This window comes from Bos taurus, chromosome 8, assembly GCF_002263795.3.
Source record: "Bos taurus isolate L1 Dominette 01449 registration number 42190680 breed Hereford chromosome 8, ARS-UCD2.0, whole genome shotgun sequence".
NCBI classification, from domain to species: Eukaryota; Metazoa; Chordata; class Mammalia; order Artiodactyla; family Bovidae; genus Bos; species Bos taurus.
Window position 1 is genome coordinate 85794140 of NC_037335.1, and position 21194 is coordinate 85815333.

At 39.2% G+C, this 21194-nt stretch overlaps 1 protein-coding gene across 1 annotated transcript in view; it reads left to right on the forward strand.

The window, feature by feature from the left end:
• Positions 1 to 21194, forward strand: part of SPTLC1 (serine palmitoyltransferase long chain base subunit 1) — a 65697-nt gene that overhangs the window by 13750 nt on the left and 30753 nt on the right. The window contains exons 4-6 of the mRNA NM_001034749.1: positions 8094 to 8187; positions 9082 to 9154; positions 18067 to 18199. Coding sequence (NP_001029921.1) covers positions 8094 to 8187; positions 9082 to 9154; positions 18067 to 18199 — 300 coding nt within the window. The remainder of the gene's footprint in view (positions 1 to 8093; positions 8188 to 9081; positions 9155 to 18066; positions 18200 to 21194) is intronic.

The window sequence follows — 21194 nt, forward strand, 5'->3', positions numbered from 1 at the left end:
ACAACCTTAAATTATGGTCCATTGATTTTCAACAAAGTGCCAAGACAATTCAGTAGGGAAAGAATAGTCTTTTTTAGCGAATGGTGATGGCACAACTGGATAGACATGTGTAAAAGAATGATGACAGACCTCAGACTCACAACATGTGTGAAAATTAGCTCAGAATTAATCACAGGCCCAAATTTAAGGGCAAAAATTATAAATTCTTAGTAGAAGAAAGAAAACAAAAGAGTAATTCTTTGTAATCTTGGGTTGGGCAAAGATTTTTAGATATGACACAAAAAGCACAAGCAGCCAAAGGAAAAATAAACTGCAATTCATTAAAATTAAAAACACTTGTGTTTCAAAGTCCACTATCAGAGAAATAATACAAAACCCTACAAAATGGGAGAAAATATTTTCAAGTCATTTATTTGTTAAGGGGCTAGTATCCAAAGTATATATTAGAAAACTCTTACAACTTAGTGATAGATAAACCCTATTTAAGCATGACTATTTGGTTAATTTTTATTAATTGTTGGGGTTTTTTTTTTTTTTTTTTTTGCTAATATTTGGCACTTTTAGTATCAGTATTAGAAAACGAGTTTAGTCTTTTCTTTTCCCTTACTATGCTGGCCCAGGTTTGGTATCAGAAATTTAGTAGTCTTGTAATTTTCTTGGCAATAATATGTATTTGTTGTTTGTTCTGTTGAGCATAGATTTTTAATCATGAATTTAATGTCTTCAGTGAGTTTGTAAAACCGTTTCTATTTCCTTTATGAGTAAGTTTTGGTTATTGTTATTTAGTAATTGTTCATTTCTTGTGTTTTCAAATGCTTTTGCATGAAGTAGTTCATAGAATTTTCTCAAACAGTTATATGTAAAAAAATATATATATATATATATGTGTGTGTGTGTGTGTTAGTCACTTAGTCGTGTCCAACTCTTTGTTATCCCATGGACTAAAAAAAAAAAAAATATATATATATATATATATATAAAATATATATATGTGTGTGTTAGTCACTTAGTCGTGTCCAACTCTTTGTTATCCCATGGACTATAGCTCGCCAGACTCCTCTGTCCATGGGATTCTCCAGGCAAGAATGCTGGAGTGGATTGCCATTTCCTTCTCCAGGGCATCTTCCTGACTCAGGGATCAAATCCAGGTCTCCTGCATTGCAGGCAGATTCTTTATCATCTAAGCTATAGGGAAGTCCTCCTCATATGTAAAATAATATATATGCTATATATATATATATATATATACATACACACACAACTTTATATACAGATGTGTAGAACAACACATCTGTGGGGTTTGTGTCTGCATTACAGTCATCTGTGTCTCCTTTCTCACTCAGATTTGCTAAAGGTTTGTCCTCTGGTTTAGTTCAGTCTCTCTTTTATTTTCTTCATGTTGGGCCTTTCTTGCAGGCACAGGTATTGACCTCCTCTTCAGCACTGCTCTCATCAGCACTCATGTAAGACAGCATTCTCATTTGCTTTTTTCTTGGTTTCCTTTATCCCCAGCACCTGCATCTGTTCTCCACCAGTAATGGATCTCACTGTAATGCTTGTATTTTACTTTCTTTTATTATTTTATGTCATTAAAAACATGTATTTTATTATTTTTAGCATGTATAGATTCTTGAAACTATTTTTAATGTTTTATGAATGTGTTTTTAATTTTGTGCTCTAGACTCCATTCTGATTTTTTTTTAAACAAGTTTTCTACTCAACACAATTTTTCGACAAATGTTTGAGTTCCTGCTGTGTTCAAGGAATATGCTGAGTATGTGCAGTAATCAAAATCTTAGTTCTCTTAGGCCAGGCAGACCAAAAATGAAGTAAATATAGTGTTAGCTGGTGTTGAGTGGTATAAAGAAATATGCGGCAGCACAGAGAGGTGGAATTGCTAAGTGTACTTCTCATTTCTTTTGACTGGTACATATTATTCTGCTGTATATGGCTACCATGTTTTACTTAGCCATTTTCCTTGTGATATATACCTCAGCTGCCTCTACTCCCCACTGCTACAAACAGTGTGGTTATTAAACCTGATTGACATCCTGTTGTGGACCTGTTTGAGTCTCTCTAGGGGTGTGGGCCCAGCAGGAGAATCATGATGTAGGAAAGTCCCAGAGGGAAATGAGACAGGCGTATACCAGTACCCAATTCCTGGACAACATTGTTTTATTTTGCATTTTTCTGATTATTTGAGCCATTAAGTATAATTTTATCTACTTATTAGCTGTTGGGGCTTTTCTCTTCTGTGAATGCCTACTAGTATCTTCTACTTCTTTTTCTACCTAATTCCCAGCCTACTTTTCAATTATCAGGAATCCCCATTATTGTGTAGATTTTAATTCTTGATCAGTTCTTGTGTAGTGATTTATTACAATGATTCTAAGAAACTTTTTTCTTTCTATTTTAAGATCTCTGAAATGGATATGAATCTTACAGCTGCTGGGAGCCATTCTTACCTGGGGGCAGTTGGGGTGGTATCGTTTCTTAGCACTGATGAACTTGGTCATGGCTGTACTCACTGCCAACACCTCAGTTGAGTTACGTGGCCATAGGTCGTATAAGACAGCTGATGGAAGGAGAAATGCTCAGATTCCTCTAGACGGATGAACAGAGGCTGTTGGGACTATGGCTTTGAGCATTCCTTTGTCAAATTCCTGCTGCCTTTGGATAATAAGAGCTTACTTTCTAGAAACACGTGATTCAGTTGAGAAAAGATTAAATTAGGAGTTTAGTCCAATAGGAAAGTTCCAGCACGAAATTTAGAGAATGGGTGACTTGTCAGGTAATCTCAGAGATGATAGCAGAGCATCCTCCTAAGCAATACCAGGATACTCCTGTTAGCAGGGAGTGTGAATACCTGTGATATCCATGATGTAGCAGGGAGCAGTCAGTCAGAACTGCTGACTAAAAATTAGGAATGTCTTAACTGATTCATCTTGTTTATATTTTTCCATACATAGGTGCAAAAGTAGAATGACAAAAATCTGTGTCAGGAATGCCTTTTCATTAAATATAACCTGAAACACATATAATAAGTAAACTGTCATTACATTTTAATTGGCCATGTCTTTCTTCCTTAGTGGTAGATAAAATACAGTTGATGCCATCTTGCATTCATGAAATACAACAAATTTCTATCACCCATCTGTTAGTTTTGTCTGTGGTATCTTCATTGAACCAAAATTCTTAGTTTTGACTTAGTCACATCCATCCATTTTAGCCTCATGGTTTGTGTTTGGAGACTTGCTCTAGAAATCATTTCCTATTCTGAGGTCACAAAGACTTTCTAAATTTTCTTCTGTTACCTTTTTCAGAGTACTTTTTAGGCTTTTAAAATGCCTGGAATTCACCTTTGTATATGGTTATTCAATTTTATTTTTTCCCATTGAGAACAAAATATGTGTAACTTAGTGGGTGCAGCTGCTGCTGTTTGCAGGTATTTATATATAGGCATACCTCATTTTATTGCACTTTGCTTTGTTGTATTCCTGTGTGTGTGTATGTGTGTGTGTGTGTGCACGCACTCAGTCATGTCCAACTCTTTGCGACCCCATGGACTATATAGCCTACCAGGCTCCTCTGTCCATGGAATTTTCCAGGCAAGAATATTGGAGCAGGTAGCCGTTTCCTGCTCCACGGGATCTTCCCAACCCAGGGATCAAACCCACGTCTCATGTGTCTCCTGCATTGGCAGGTGGATTCTTTACTACTCTACCACTTGGGAATTCCATTGCACTCCCATAGATACTGCATTTTTTACAAATTAAAAGTTTGTGGCAACCTTGTATTGTCAGATGATGGTTGTCATTTGTTAGCAATAAAGTATCTTTTAAAAATTAGAAAATAATTTTTTTTAGTTTTATTAAGATATACTTGACATATAGCACTGTTTAAGGTGTATAGCATGATTTGACTTACATAGATCATGAATTGATTACCACATTAAGTTTAGTGAACATACATCATCTCATACAGATTCAAAATTAAATAACAATTTTTTTTTCCTTCTGAGGAAAACAAGTTTTACTCTCAACAGTTTTCATATATAATTTAACATCAGTGTTAACTATATTTGTCATGTTGTACATGCAGTGCAGGCAGATTCTTTGCGATCTGAGCCACCAGGGAAGCTTGTTACATCCCCAGTACTTAATTATCTTATAACTGGGAGTTTGTACCTTTTGATCACCTTAGTCCAATACCCCCTCTCCCTAACCTGCCTCTGGTAACCACAAATCTGATCTCTTTTCCTGTGAGTTTGTTTCTTTTTGAAGTGTGATTGACTTAAAACACTATATTAGTTCCTGGTATACAACATGGTGATTTTATATTTGTATACATTTCAGAATGATCACAATGATGAATCTAATTACCATTTATCACCATACAAAGATACAACAATAATCATTAAGTGTATTCCCCACACTGTGCATTTCATATCCATGACTCATTTATTTCATAATTGAAAATTTGTACCTATGAATCTTCCTCACCCGTTTTTTCTCATTCCCCCAGCCTCCCTTCCCTCTGGCTATGACTCTGCTTCTCTGTGACTGCTTCTGTTTTGTTATGTTTGTTCATTTGTTTTGCTTTTCAGATTCCACATGTAGGTAAAATCATACATATTTGTCTTTCTCTGACTTATTCCACTCAGCATAATACCCTGTAGATCTATTCACGTTCTCACAAGTGGCAAGATTTTGTTCTTTATTTTTTGGCTGAGTAATACTCCTCCTTACATCTTCTTTTTCCATACTGATGGGCACTCAGATTGCTTTCGTATCTGGGCTATTGTAAATAATGCTGAAATAAACATAAGCGTGGAAAAATATTTGCTAATGAGTGCTTTTGTTTTCTTTAAATAAATACCCAGGGTTGGAATTGCTATATTATATGATAGCTCCATTTTTAATTTTTGAAGTGATTCCATGCTGTCTTCCATAGTGGCTGTACCAATTTGCATTCCCACAAATAATGCATGAGGGTTCCTTTTTCTTCACATCCTTGCCAACACTGGTTATTTATCTTTTTAATGATAACTCTTCTGACAGGTGTGAGGTGGTATTTCATCGTTGTTTTGTGTTTTCCTGATGATTAGTGATGTTGAGTATCTTTTGTGCCTGTTAGCCATCTGTATGTTTTCTTTGGAAAAATATCTATTTAGATTCCTTGCTCATCCTTGTCTTGTTCCTAATCTTAAAGGAAATGCTTTCAGTTTTTCACAGTTGAGTATATTAGCTGTGGGCTTGCTCTGTGTGAACTTTATTATGTTGAGGTATGTTCCCTCTGTACTCACTTTGTTGAGAGTATTTTTATCATAAATGGATGTTAAATTTTGTCAAAACTTTGTCTCCTTGTTGAGATGATCATGATTTTTATTCTTCAGTTTGTTAATATGATAGATCATGTTGATAGATTTTTGGATATTGAACCATCCTTGCATCCTTGGGATGAATTTCACTTGATCATGGTGTATGATCCTTTTAATGTATTGTTTGATTCAGCTTGCTGATATTTTGTTGAGGATTTTTGCATCTATGTTCATCAATGATACCGGTCTATAATGTCCTTTTTGTGTGAAATTTCTGTGATTTTTCGTGTGTGACATTTTATTCTTTATACTATGGAGTTTGCTTGTTCTTTTTCTATGTCCTTTAAGTGTAAGGTTGTCATTTATCTGAGGGATTTTTTGTTTCTTGAGATACTCTTGTATTGCTTTAAACTTGCAACAGCATTCTTCCATCTGGCCACCAGAGCTACATGTTCTGAGCATGCCCTGTGTGTGCTAAGTGAGTCTGTTTCAGTGGACTGACTCCTATGGATACTTGGTAGCCATGGCTGGTCCTTGGTCTAGTTGGTTACCACAGAAGTTGTGCAGAAGTTGTTGGCCCCTGATGGGCATGTCCAGATCCTGCACAGCTGGCTACATGGCTAGTGGAGTCCCAGTCCTGGTGCCAACCCCCTGGTGGGTGGGCCCAGGTTACGAAGTAGCTGACTGAAGGCCAGGAGCCCCAGAGCTAGTGTTTACCTAGTGTTGGTGGGCAGGTTTAGTCCTGGGGTTCCTGCAGCTCATGGGGTCCTATGACAGCCTGCCTGCTAGTAGGTGGAACTGTGTTTCCGCCCATCTCATCCCTTGGCCTGGCGTTTCCCAGTACTAGTGCTGACTGGCTGGTAGACAGAGCTCAGTTTCAGTGCTAATAAGCTAGAGTGGGATTTCCAAAATGGCACTTGTCAGCAGCCGTGTTGCCATGTATGATGATCTCCCAAAATGATGGCTGCCACTATCTCTGTCTCCATATTAAGCCCCATTTGCCTCCTGCCTCTCTGGGAGGGTCTCTTAAGATCAGTGAGTAGGTCCTTTCATATTACTGATTCTGCCCTCCATTCTGGAATGTTTGAGATTTTTGTGTGCAGCCCTTGTCTACATGGATATTTTGCTTTTTCATGTTCTTGTGGGTGCCAGCTCCACCACTTCAGGAAATTTTATGAAACTTCAGTTTTGTGAAACTAAAGAAGTCCTAGGAATTGGGAAGGCAATGGCAACCCACTCCAGTACTCTTGCCTGGCAAATCCCATGGACAGAGGAGCCTGGTAGGCTGCAATCCATGGGGTCACTAGGAGTTGGACACGACTGAGCGATTTCACTTTCACTTTTCACTTTCATGCATTGGAGAAGGAAATGGCAACCCACTCCAGTGTTCTTGCCTGGAGAATCCCAGGGACAGGGGAGCCTGGTGGGCTGCCGTCTCTGGGGTGGCACAGAGTCGGACATGACTGAAGTGACTTAACAGCAGCAGCAGCAGCAGAAATTGGGAAAACAAGTGACATAGTGGATTTAGAATCATAGTGGATGATTTGAAAGAGAAAAAGCCCTTGAAGCCATAGAGAAGAAAGAAGATAGTTAATGAGCACTTTTTATAATGACAAGTTGAGCCATAGCTTCTCACCCCACTTTATAGATGAAGAAACAGGCTCATGGAGGCCAAGTGACACCCCTGAGTTTCTGAAGCCGTCACTAGCCACAATGCAGACAGAATCTGCCTGACTGATCTACATCTGTTCTTTTCAGAGTCTTGTATGAGTTCATCTGCTTTTGTTAATTTACTTCTAGTAGTCATTCTTTTCCTTCCCTGGATTCCCAGCATTTTTTCATTATTTTTCTCGCAGAAAACTAGTTCTGTTAGAATATACTGGTGAGAGTGGTGTTCCCTAGTCTTTTCTGGCCGCAGTACATTTTACAGAACAGCCCAGTGACAGAGCAGTGAGTTTGTGAAACAGAATCAGTTCTGTGCCACTGTCCTTTCCCTGGCCCTGTGTGGTATGTTTCTATTCCATTCTATTCTTTATTCTTACGATTTCCTTTAGGTGAAATAGGCTGGCTGTGATCCATTAATCACACCCTTTAATAGCTTGTGTCCCATAGTTTGGCCTGTATTTTTAAAGCATGACTTGTAGCTCGAGTACTTTTCAGCAGAGGACGATAGGTTGTCTGAGTAAGAGCCCATCTCCTGTTCAGCTGAACTCAGATCTGTGCTCTGTGCAACCGGGCACTCTTTGTTTTACCCCTTTGTGGAGGGGTGGGGAATTCCTTTTAAATAGCGTTTCAGCATTAACTTTAGAAATGGGGGCCATGACTTACTTATTCATGTGGTGGCTTCCTGTAGATAACATGTATTTTTAAACTCTTGTCTGTAAGACTGTGACTCGCTCTGTCTCTTCATGCCTTTGATCTTGATGTTTCTATGTTTTCCTGAGGTACTTTATTTAGCAACTTAAGTGAGTTTCAAAACCAAGCAAAGGTTTGCCATTCATCTATCCAAAATCTTGAAATTCTAGCTCACCTTTTTTTAATTTAAGTAGTATAGAGGGGCCTATTAAGAGTAGAGTTAATTACCAAGTATCTGATTTTTAATATACCATTTTATAATTTTACTTTTTAAGAATAAAAAGAGAGATAGGAGTATGCGAATAGAGTAGAATGACACACTTGTGTGTCCTGTCCCCTTCCCTCTCCGAGACAGTATAATAATGTGTGTCCTGCAACACAAATGACTGAAGTATACCACTCTTGTCTCTTTCCCCAGCCCTCCAAGCCATAACATCGTGGTGAATGGAAAAGAATGTATAAACTTTGCTTCATTCAATTTTCTTGGATTGTTGGATAACCCTAGGCTCAAGGTAGGTAGCACATATGCTGAAGTGGACAGATAACATGACTGACTTGAGCAACTGGGCATAAAATAAGAGACAAATGCAGAATATCTGAAAGGGCTTTGTAAATGTTTATCATTATTCTTTCTTGACAGAGCTGTAACCTAGTTTTCAACAAGGGAAGGCAGGAGTGTCCTAATGTGGTCTAGTGTTAGGTGACAGCCAGAGAACTATATGAACCAAACCTGGTAATAGTTGGAGATGTGTCCAGGAAATTGCTTCATCTCCTTTTGGGATTGTGAGCCAGTAAACATTTTTTGAGGAAAGTTGTTCAGTCGCCCAGTTACGTCCAACTCTTTGCAACCCTTTGGACTGTAGCACGCCAGGCCTCCCTGCCCCTCACCATCTCCCAAAGTTTGTACAAGTTCATGTCCATGAACTTTGAGGTAAAACTTATGCCCAAAATGCCAAAAAGTGCGAATGCATTGAGTTAACCAGGTTTTCAGACGGTAAAGTGTCTGCCTACAGTGCAGGAGACCTGATTTCGATCTCTGGGTCAGGAAGATCCCCTGGAAAAGGAAATGGCAACCCACTCCAGTACGGTTGCCTGGAAAATCCTATGGACAGAGGAGCCTGGTAGACTACAGTCCATGGGGTCGCAAAGAGTTGGACACGACTGAGTGACTAACAACCAGGTTTTAATGGTCAAGCTAATATAACTTTTCCATGTTCTTAGTCATATGCCTAAATCTTTCCATCCCTCCTTTCTTTATATCCTGTCAGAATTGTCTTAGTTCTTATAAAGGAGGAAAAGCCAGGCAACTAGAGAGGTATGTGAGCTATGTGGGTGAAAAAACAGGAAATTTCATTTTTGAGTTCTTAAGGATAAATTATTACAATATATATTTTTTTTCCACAAAGGCAGCAGCTTTGGCATCTCTAAAGAAGTATGGTGTGGGAACTTGTGGACCTAGAGGATTTTATGGCACATTTGGTATGTTTTCTGTCATATTTTTTAGACTGCTGCTTCCAACAATTAAGATCCAATCTGATTTCATAACTTCTTGGAAAAGGTATCCTTTATTAGTTGTGGTAATAAGCAAATGAACTTTCCAGAAGATTTTGTGTTTGAGACCATTGGTGGGAGACATGTTGATCTTAAGCTGACTGTCCCTTGTGTTGAAGGGCCATGGATACCTAAGGCGCACTGTCTCAGTAGGACGAAGACTGAGCTCTTGTTGCATTTGCCCCAAGAGACAATGGTGTGAGGAGACTGTCTGCCGTGCGTGACATTTGTGATGGGAAGCATCTGGTTTGAATGGCTCTGCTCTTCATAGTTGTGCAGGAACCCAAATCTTCCCTGTATTGTTGCTGTTGGCCTAATAGGGGCACCTTCCTGGTCTGCGTGGCTGTAGCCAAATGATGAGTATGGGGGAGCAGGAGTGCAGGGCTGCTGTACCCGTTTGGGTGGGCAGGTGGTATTGCTCATCATTCTGCCCACATTCCATTGGTGAAAACATAACTTGGATCATGCCTCCAGCAGAGGGACTGGGAAGTTGCCCTAGCTGGACAACCACATGCCAGGAGCAAGGTGAGAACAGATTGGAGGTACGGGGGGCAGTGATCAACTGTATAGCCCTTTTCTTTCTGGAATGAAGATGAAGGATCATTGATTTCCTTATGTGTGGATGACCTGGGGATGGATTAACTACCTGTTAGGATGAGTATGATTTCAAACACAGTAAACTCCCTAAATCAGAGTCATCAAAGAAGACCTTGGAATTTTATGATGGTTTTTGTTAAATGTATATTGTTCTTTGCTTCTGAAAATTTCAGAAATGTTGTTATATAATTGTTCAAGTGAGTATACTACTGGAAACAACATTCTGGTTTACGAAATGTCAGAGGCTGGGGAAAGAGGTCAGGGAAGGAAGTCTCTTTTAAAGTCTTCTCTGCTCATTTTCATTTCTTGGTCTGTGCTTTTTTTTTCACTTCTGCAGTTAAGATGTTTTTATTTAAGGGAGCACCTTTTTTTATCCTTTAGCTAGTTTAGTGGTTGAATTATTTGTATTAGAAACAGATGATGGGAGTTAGTGTCCAAGAATCCTGCAGCTGGACAGGATCTTTAAAATCTTGTATTCCTGCATCCCAGCTATTCAGAAGAAAACTAGAAAGCTCAGAGAGGTTAAGTGACTTCCTCATGGGCACACTGCTAATTAATTTCAACCCTAAAACTAGAAAACAAGTTTCTTGATTTGCAGTCGTAATGGGAAGATCAAAGACTTTAAAGAGCTTAGATCAAAACCTCCCTCTTTCTTCTAGCCTAATGCAAACATGAGTTGTTTGCCTGCTTTTTATTGGTAGGGTATTATTTCCTTGATAAGAATTAGAAAACTAGAAAAGGCACTTTTTGTTTTTACAGGTTTATTTGTTGTAATCTGATCAACAAGCCTTTCTTTCCATGATCTGCTTGCTGGGGTAAAGAATTTGCTTTCTTAAAACTCTCTCTTTCTAGCAGATTTTATTTGCCCATGTGGCCTTGACTCTTGCTCGAGAGTTATCTGAGAAGACCAATAAGAGATTTATTGTAAAATTTAGTGAAAAAAAAGTTTCGAATCTTTAAGACCAGTTTTCCCAGAACTGTGGAAATATGTTGTTGTAATCGCCCAGTCAATTTTTCATTTGAATCGCCTGAAATATGCATAATAGGATGCTGTGTGCTTCCAGATTTGTGTGGGGGGGGGGTCTTTAATGATTTTTAGATTAATTTTTAAATTGCAATGTAGTTGACAAAAAATATTGTTAGTTTCAAGTGTATAGTGATTTGACATTTGCATACATTATGAAATGATCACCATGACAAGTCTAGCAACCATCTTTCCCTAAAGTTATTACAATATTATTGGCCATATACCCTATGGTGTATATTACATCCCCATTGCTTATTTATTTTATAACAGGACGTTTGTACCTCTTAACCCCCTGTACCTAATTATCCCCACTCATCATCCCCTTTCCCTTTGGCAGCCACATATTTCTTCTATCTATGAATCTGTTTTCACTGTGGTTTGTTTGTTTTGTTTCTTCGAGTCCACATATAAGTGAGATCATACGGTGTTTGTCTTTCTCTGTCTGACTTATTTCACTTTTCATAAAACCCTAAATTAATTTTCTTGATTGAATAATTCAGTCCATGATATAAATCTCAAAAAGGTTTAAAAAGATAGTGAAGTCTCTACCCACTGTCATTCTGCCTCCCAGAAAAGACAGCTACTGTCAGTAGTTTCTTGTTAATTCTTCCAGAGACTTTTTTTCAGTGTATGCAAACCATTTCATACTTTTTCACCCCAGTTTTACAAAAATGATAGCATACCATATATATGTAGTATGCTGTTCGAGTTTGTTTTAAATTTAGTCTCTCATATGTCTGAATGTAATAAACACATGGTTGTGTTATCAGCTCTTTTGTGAACAGCTTTATTTGTCACTGTGTCTTTCTCCGGGCTTCCCAGGTGGCAGGCACAGAGGTAAAGAATCTGCCTGCCAGTGCAGGAAGTGCGAGAGACGTGGGCTCCATCCTGGGTCAGGAAGATCCCACGGAGTAGGAAATGGCACCCGTTCCTGTATTCTTGCCTGGAAAATCTCATGGACAGAGGAGCCTGGTGGGCTACAGTCCATGGGGTCTCAAAGAGCTGGACACGACTAAATGACAGCACACGCCCACTCACACGTATCATTCTTATCCTATTGTAGTTCAGGGTTCAAACAGACTGTGGTATCTGGATAAAGATTGAAGATTAATTTGCAGTGTGATGGTTTTGTAATATAAGACACCAAACCTGCCTGGTGTGTTTTCTGAGTATATCGTCCTTCCTATTAACTTGCTTTGTTCCTTTTCAGCAGTTATCTATGCTTGCTTATCATCTTTTTTCCTTTCTTTATATGTATATTGCATATATTTTTATTTATTTTTTTTTCAATACGATATTTTCTATATTTTTCCTTATTCTGGAACCGATCACTTAAATTATTGTAGTTGTATTACATTACCTTGAAATTTCAGTGTAGGTAAGCTTAGGGAAGCTACCTGACATCTGCTAAGGCTATATTTTAAATCTCTAAAATACCTTCTACAGTTAAATTATTCAAAATCTTTATGGTACATTAACCCTTTGCACTGAGCATTAAAGCAGAAGTGAAAGACCCCTTTCCTTTCATTTTAGTAGCTTGTGCGTTTGTGAGACTAGGGTCTCTTTCCCTGGCCCAGCGAAAGGTTGCTTTTAATTTTGTCTTTTTCCTGAAAGGATCATTCAGGCATCTATTTTCAGTGAAGAAAATGTTGCCTGTTTTAGCTCTTTTCTCAACATTTCAAGTAATGAATGAAAATCACTTATTGGAAAAGTAAATGTCCTTATTAAAACATTTTCCACTTATTGTTTGATAGTAAAATTAGGTGATACTAGATGATTAACCGGAGAAGGCGATGGCACCCCACTCCAGTACTCTTGCCTGGAAAATCCCATGGACGGAGGAGCCTGGTAGGCTGCAGTCCATGGGGTCGCTAAGAGTCAGACACGACTGAGCGACTTCACTTTCACTTTTCACTTTCATGCATTGGAGAAGGAAATGGCAACCCACTCCAGTGTTCTTGCCTGGAGAATCCCAGGGACGGGGTAGCCTGGTGGGCTGCCGTCTCTGGGGTCGCACAGAGTCGGACATGACTGAAGTGACTTAGCAGCAGCAGGTGATTAACACAGAAAAAAGAAAATTGAGAATTGAATTAAAATTCTTCTAGTTTCTTAGGCTAAATGTTTACCTGCCTCCTAAAGGCCCAGCAAGTTGTCTTATATAGTAAAGGACCATGTGAACCAGAGGTTTTTCCACCTTCTCATCTTACTGTTTTAATGTGTATTTTAGAATCAATCAAATGGTGTTATCAAGTTGTGGAGCCTTCCTTTTCTCTAAGGCTAATGCAGTCCCAGTGCCTTTGATAATTGCTCTTGTTGAACCTTTTTATTTTGTTTGTAATGCATTCAGATCTCATTTATTTGTTTATTCCTCAGGCCTGGGATCTGCCTTGCATATGTAATACATACTTGGCTCTATGGTCTTAAACTGAATCAAAAGACAGTTACTGGCAGGGTTTCATGGTGAGAGATAGTGACATTTAATTGTGTTTTAGAGAAAAGAGTAAAGAACTGTTCATTTGTTTATTTTAAAGATATTTTTTCTCTGTTGTATAGTATCTTGACTACATGTTTTAGTAGGAAAAGCATTTGGTCATAAAATTCCTAGATTTGCCACTTCCTTCTACCAGTCATGGGATTGTAGTTTTCTCAGTGTAGGCAGGGAATGATCTTTGTGCAACTTAGAACATTTTGGTAAGAATCACGTAAGATCCTGTTTGTGAAAAAATACTGCATGCAAAAGCATTCTGGAAAACATTCAGCACTGTTTTGTATTTTAATGAGTACATATGTGATATTTGTACTTTTAAGAAAAATTGTCCAAGTCTCAGGTATTTAAAAAAAGTATGTAACATAAAAATATGGAGATATAAAGAGAAAATATAGTAGGTTGTAACTGTTTTAAAATTGGCAATTTTATGGTTTTTCCTCTAAACAACAAACTAGAACTTGGCCATAATACCTCCTTTTATTCTGATAAATAGGAAATTGAACTGAGTGGCTTTAATATAAGGTAGCCCTTATATTTGGATATCCAGGATTTGGATAGCTTCATTAGAAGATAACATATCTGATATTTCCTTTTAAAAGAAGAAAACATTTTCTTTTATTCTACAAATATTAATTTAGTTGAACAAACACACAGTATGTTGCTTTTTCCATGCCAGGCATTATTCTGAGTGTTTATGAGCATTAACTCTTGCGGTTCTCCTAACAATCCTTTCAGGTAGGTACACCTGTTGCCATTTGACAGAGGAAGGACCTGAGAGGGACAGAACAGTTTTAGGCCTGTCTGGAGTTCACAGCTGGCAGTGAGGGAGCCCAGATCTGAGCCCCTGTGATGACCACCATGGCCAGGCTCTGTGCTTGGTGTGGGGCATCCTGCCCTAGCCTTGCCTCCCATCTGTTACGTTCTGGTGAGGGAGCAAGTGCCAGCAAGGGCAGCAGAAAGGGCAGAGAGGACATGGAGGCCTTCTGGTCACCTCCTGCCATAGCCTCCTGCCTGCCATATTGTTTCCTAGCAGTGAATTTAAAAATGCCGCATGCAGATCTATGAATCTAATTGTTGAAAGGGATCGTGCACACAGAAGATAGACATCCAGAGTCAAAGAACATGCCCTGGCAGTTTTTTCTGTTTGCTGCCTCCCCTGCCCTTTTGTTGAGAATTTCTTCATTGCAGTGTAATATCATACATAAAAAGAAGTCATACAGCTATCCTTGTTCACTTGTCACAAAACCTGCTTTGCAAGGCTGACATCAGCTAAAGCCCAGTGTTTTTAGTTAGGAGAAAAGGCCTGTCTTATTTAAGCTTCTGGGACTAGACAAGAACCAGTAAATCACTGACTTATTGTAGAGAGATTCTTCTTACCACTTCATGGTAATGACATAAAAATGGTTATGAGTATGTGTGATGAGAGTATTAACATAATTTTTTTATCAACTGAGTTGCTAACTATAAACCCTTAAAGCAGAGCCAAGATGTATTTGTTTTATTTATTTTTATTTGTTTTATTGCTAATCAATGAGAATCATTTAGATCTACAGAATGACTTTAAATCCCTTTTTGTGGTTGGTAGAAAGTTTGTATGCACAGCATGTTTTTTCTTTTTGAAATGGAGATAATGAATGAAAGCATTTCACTGTGACTTGGGTAGTACTTCTGCTAGCTAAATTGTTGAGACTTGCCATAGATAATTCCCGATTTAGAGGTAGCATGGTAATTTGAAGGAGGCCTCCTACATGGGACCTGCTCTCTCATCTGATCAGAAATGAGAGGCAGCGGAGAGGTGGGGGTCTTCGTGTAGGGAAGGTGCTCAGAGGACACTAACAGAGGAAAAGGAAGGCACACCTGAGACATGCTCGTGCTCAGCCGCCTGGAGGAAGCTGGATGTCTGGTGCTTTTCTGCTTTCCTTGTTCTTGTCAGATTTTTGCCTGAAACCTTTCCCTGGCAACACACCTTATAGAATGGTGGGCAGGGAGGAGCAAAATCAAGTCTGTAGTCTTGGTGGTGTTGCTATCACAGGTTTGATGCTTGAAAAGCTAAGCATTCCTTTGGTACTATTTCGATCAACCAGGATGCATCTTTCTAGACCTTGTTATTGTGAAATCTCATGTTTATTTAATATTGATCTAATTAAAGTATCAGTTTATAAAAATAACTATTTGACTGGTAATGGAAATCAAATGATATTTCATGTATTTTTTATGTAATAGGCTATATGGGAGTGCTTCCCTGATAGCTCAGTTGCTAAAGAATCCACCTGCAATGCAGGAGACCCCGGTTCGATTCATGCGTCAGAAAGATCCGCTGGAGAAGGGATAGGCTACCCACTCCAGTATTCTTGGGCTTCCCCTGTGGCTCAGCTGGTAAAGAATCTGCCGCAGTGCAGGAGACCTGGGTTCTGTCTGTGGGTTGGAAAGATCTCCTGGAGAAGGGAAAGGCTACCCACTCCAGTATTCTGGCCTGGAGAGTTCCATGGACTGTGTATAGTCCATGGGGTTGCAGAGAGTCGCACACTATACTGAGTGACTTTCACTTTCAGGCTATATTGGTATACTTTTAAACTTATAAATGGGCAGAAGCATGCCTAGATTTTTTTAAAATCATTGCTTGATTAGAATGGGGTAAATAGTTCATTTTCACAATTCTGTATCATTCTTTAAGAAGTCTATGAAGTAGACTTTGATTTATTTTATTTTTCGGATATTGCTGCTAAATTTTCTAATTCCTCACCGTACCTCTCTTGCCATCAAATTGGGATTTAGTTTGGACCCTCTGTGCTGTCTCATTTCTCGCTCAATGACTGGCTCCCACCCCTGCAGCCTTCAGTTCATGATTGAGGGACCTCTGCCTTTAGTCAGAAGTCACTACGGAGGTGTTGCAGTTCTGAGTGTAGAAGAGACCCAGATGCTTCAGACCAGGAGACCAAAGGCACAGCTTAGTCTTTTGTCTCCCTTGTAGGCTCAGAGTTCTCCATTGAAAACTGCCAGATGCCTCTCTTAGCTGTCTCACTTTGTCAGGTGACAGGAGCCCTGTATTTCTCCCTGACCCAGTGCTTATCACAGTATCTTTATGTGATATTTACTAAATGTTTAATTTAAAGTTGAATTAACGAGATTGTTAGACAGCCCTCATCTCCTTTTTAAAATGTAGTCCTTTGTGAAGTTGTATCTTTTATAATTCTCAATTTCGTCTCATTAATTAAAAGGCATCGCAATAAGATTAGCTTGCCTCTGATATATCAGTAAGTGGGTTTACAGAGTTTAGACACTTTAGTCAAATGTTCTAAAAAGTGGTTTATTCCTATTGCTGAACTTAGCCCTCCCTGGAAGGTGATGGAAGCTTTATAATTAACTAGGTCCCTGTCCCTTACCGTGGGCTGGGTTGTTTCTTTTGTATATCTCAGTCCTTCAGGTCTTTTTCTTCTCCCCTTTCTCACCAGGAATGCTCTGGTGGGGAGGGGCATACCGCAGGGAAGGCTGATGCTGAAGGGGCTCTTAGTGCGATGCTCCCACCTACAGGTCCTCGACATGTAGGCTGAAGGGAGGGTTCTGCTGGGCCATCAGCCTTCTTCAGCCCTTAGTGGAGAACATCTAGGTCCTCTGCCACTGCCTGCGCTTCTGAGTTCCTCTCAGTGGACATACCCCAGCTCTGTCTGAAAGTCTGCCTTTACTGCTCTGAGCTCGTCCTCTTTCTCTTGAAACTGCAAGGCTAGAGGGGCCTGGCTGCGTCTTCCCTGTATCAGCTTCTGAGTTCTCCTTGCACAGGGCATGGGTAAAACGCTGATCTGGTTCTCCAGGCTTGGGTCCTGCTGTAGTTAAAAGAGCTAAAGGAAGTTAAAAAAATTTTTCTGCTCTTGGGTAATGCTTCAAGACGCCTTAAAGTTTTCCAGTTCAAAGCCAGTCAGTATACTGTTTATTCCGGATATCGCTGGTCTTTTCATCTGAGGGTCTAGGAAGGTGAAAGGCTATATGGAACCATGATGTAAGAGAGAAGAAAAAAAACAGTTTAATAATTACAGTTTATCCCTATAATTATATCAACATTCTTCCTAAGCTGCTTCCATAAAAGGGCCATATTTCTCTTTGTATTCTACATTTGGATTCACCAGTACTCTTAGAAAGAAAATTCAGACAGAAGCTCAGTCCTAAAGTATAATGGCAGGTGCCACCAATAAATGCTGACACAAACTGTCAGCGGAGTGACCACCATAGTTGAGAAAGGCTCCCTCTCAATGCAGAGTGTGTGGAGTTCTTTTTAACCACTTTGCTTTTGTATTTCTTTTCCTTTTAAAAACTGCTTGACAGTTGTCTTAATGCCTGGTTTGGTCACTTCTGCTAAAATGCAAAAAGGCATTAATAAATTAACATACGTTGATAACACCTCAGCACTGTTGATTGAGAGAAGTTAAAGTGGGCAAAGTGACAGGGCCTTGAATTCTTACTGCTAGAGTAATACGAAAGCAAAACCGAGTCAGAGCCATCTCAGTTACGTGTTTACGGACAGATGAGTAGCTGACTCAGTTCACAGAGTATAGACATAGTTTGGGCCTGGAATTATCTTAGTAGATACTGTATAACTTGTAACTAAAAACAATTACATTTGACCACAAGGTGACTACTAATAACTAAACTGCCTATGTTATTTTCTTTCTTCTTTAGTCAAAGAAAAAGAATTAAAAGACCTTTTAACCATTTAACTTTTTACTCTTGAACTAGATGTGCACTTGGATTTAGAAGACCGCCTGGCAAAATTTATGAAGACAGAAGAAGCCATAATATACTCATATGGATTTGCCACCATAGCCAGTGCTATTCCTGCTTACTCTAAGAGAGGGGACATTGTGTTTGTGTAAGTTACCTTTACCTTCATTTCAAAATTCCTTTGGAAATAATATTGGCCTTCCTAGAAAATGTCTCTGTTAGAGATCATCTACTTAAAATGTTGATATTTTTTTTAACATTGAGAAGGTCAAACTTCTGCAGGAAGGGGCCAGCCTTCTGCCTTCCCTATGCAGCTCCTGACAGCATGGTATCCTTGTGAGTCTGTGATCATAACCCACTCACACTCCCTGCTGAAGTCACTCCACTTCGCAGTACCCACGCTGCAACTCCTGGTCTCTGCTGATCTTGCCCCATGGGTTGTTTAGAATACTGAAGTCATGAGTTGGGAACTCATAATAAGGACTTGTGTCTCTATTTTTATGAACAATGGAAGCTATTAAGTGAAGTGTGACAAAACCAAATTCTGGCTACAGTGTTAAAGAGGAAGCAAAAGTCAGTCTGAGACCTAAAATTAAAAGTTATTTAATAATCTGCGCAGAAGATAACAGAGGCTTGGGCTAGCGGCAGGTACTTTTGATGCTGCCTGTAACCTGCTGCCTGGGCTCTGCCAGCCCTCACTCTGCTCCTCCCTTCTATGGTAAACAGCAGTACCACACATCCAGTGCCCATGTATGTTTGCTTCTGGAAAGTTAAGAAAGTCCCCAACTAGGGACTAGATTTTTAATAAAGCATAGTTACAACTACAGTGTCATCCAGTATTGCTTTGTACAAGTACCACCCCATAAATTCCTTTTTGAGTTTAAAGTCCAGAAAAGGCTTACAGTTAACAGTTGAACTTGTATACTTCCTTTGTCAGATAATAAATACTATATTGTCCTTTTGGTTTAGTTGCTGGGAAACCTAGTCTAAATTCACTTTCAAGTCTTATGCTTGGTGTCTTAGAACTTAAATTTCTAGTACATCATTAGAAAACTTAATTATTTCCTTGTACATAATTTTAAATATTCCACCTGAAGTCTATTTGAAGGTAGGCACACTGGAGGTAAAAATGGTATTTAGCAAATGATTTAATGAATTGTTTTTGATAAATTCATTAGGCATAGGCAATATGCCTGAGGTTTCATTTTCTTTCTTTTGTAGTAAACTGTGATAATGCTTTGTCTACAGATCTCAGAGCAATGGTTGTTCATATACTTAAATCTTTCCTTGTTACTTTATCTTTCTGTTACTTTATGTACCCTTTACTAATGAAATGCTTTATGTTGAGATAATTGTGGCTTTACGTACACCTGTAAGAAATGCAGAGATTTTCTGGACCCCTTACCTAGTCTTCCCCAAAAGTCACCTCTTGCAAAACTCTAATACAGTTTCAAACTGGAATGTAGACACTGATAAAGTCAAGATAATCCCTGGTTTTGTCACACCCATGTCCCTTCTATCCTGTTTTCTCTTTAACCCCTGAGGGCAATGGCACCCCAGTCCAGTACTTTTGCCTAGAAAATCCCATGGACGGAGGAGCCTGGTGGGCTGCAGTCCATGGGGTTGCTAGAGTTGGACATGACTGAGCGACTTCACTTTCACTTTTCACTTTCATGCATTGGAGAAGGAAATGGCAACCCACTCCAGTGTTCTTGCCTGGAGAATCCCAGGGACGGGGAAGCCTAGTGGGCTGCCGTCTATGGGGTCACACAGAGTCAGACACGACTGAAGCGACTTGGCAGCAGCAGCAGCAGCAGCCACTGCTTTCTTCTCCCATTTCGGTAATTTCATCATTTCAAGATTGCTGTACATATGTAATCATATAGTAGGTAATATTTGAGGATTGCCTTTTTTCATTTTGAATGAATTCTCCAGAGATTCTTTAGAGTTGTTGTATAAAACAGGAGTTTGTTCCTTTTGATTGCTGAGCCACATTCCATAGTACGGATACACCAAAGTTTGTTGAACTATTCACCTCTTAAGGACATCAGAGTTGTTTTTAGTTTAGGAATATTACAAGTAAAGATGCAATAAATATTCATGTATAGGTTTTTCTGTGAGCTTAAATTTTATTTCTTTGGAATATAGACCAAAGAGTGCAGTTGCTGGTCATGCAGTGTTACACATTTCATTTTTCAAGAAACTGCCAAACTTTTCCAGAGTAGCTATATTATTTCACATTTCTGTTAACAGTATATAAGTGATGTGGTTTCTCCAACATCTTCAGCAGCATTTGGTGTTGTCACTATTTTTTGTTTTAGTCATTCTGTAGGTGTATAAAGATATCTCATTGTGGTTTTAGTTTATGTTTCCTGATAACTAGCCATACTTAACTGTTTTTAGATTTTGTTAGTCTTAGCATAGGAGAAGGAAACGGCAACCCACTCCAGTATTCTTGCCTGGGGAATCCTGTGAACAGAGGAGCCTGGTGGGCTGCTGTTTGTGGGGTTGCACAGAGTCAGACACAACTGAAGCGACTTAGCATGCATGCATGCATTGGAGAAGGAAATGGCAACCCACTCCAGTATTCTCCTGGAGAATCCCAGGGACGGAGGAACCTGGTAGGCTGCTGTCTATGGGGTTGCACAGAGTCGGACACAACTGAAGCGACTTAGCAGCAGCAGCAGTAGTCTTGGCATCAGAATACTTTCTGAAGTCAATTTGAAAGTGTTCTCTCCTCTTCTAGTATTTTCTGGAGAAATTCTATAAACATGTGTTAGAATTCTCCAGTAAAAACAGTTGAGCCTGGAGTTTTTTTGTTTTGTTTTGTTTTGTTTTAGAAGTATTTTAACTATGAATTTGATTTCCTTAGTACTTATAAGGCTATTTAAATACTGAGATGTAGTAGCTAGTGTTTTTCAAGGAATTTGTCCATTTCTTCTGAATCATCAAATTTATATGTATAGCATACTTTGTGGTATTCCTTTCTTATCCTTCTAACGCGGTATACATTTCACTTCAGTTCAGTTGCTCAGTCGTGTCCGACTCTTTGCGACCCTATGAATCGCAACACGCCAGGCCTCCCTGTCCATCACCAACTCCTGGAGTTCACTCAGACTCAATCGAGTCAGTGATGCCATCCA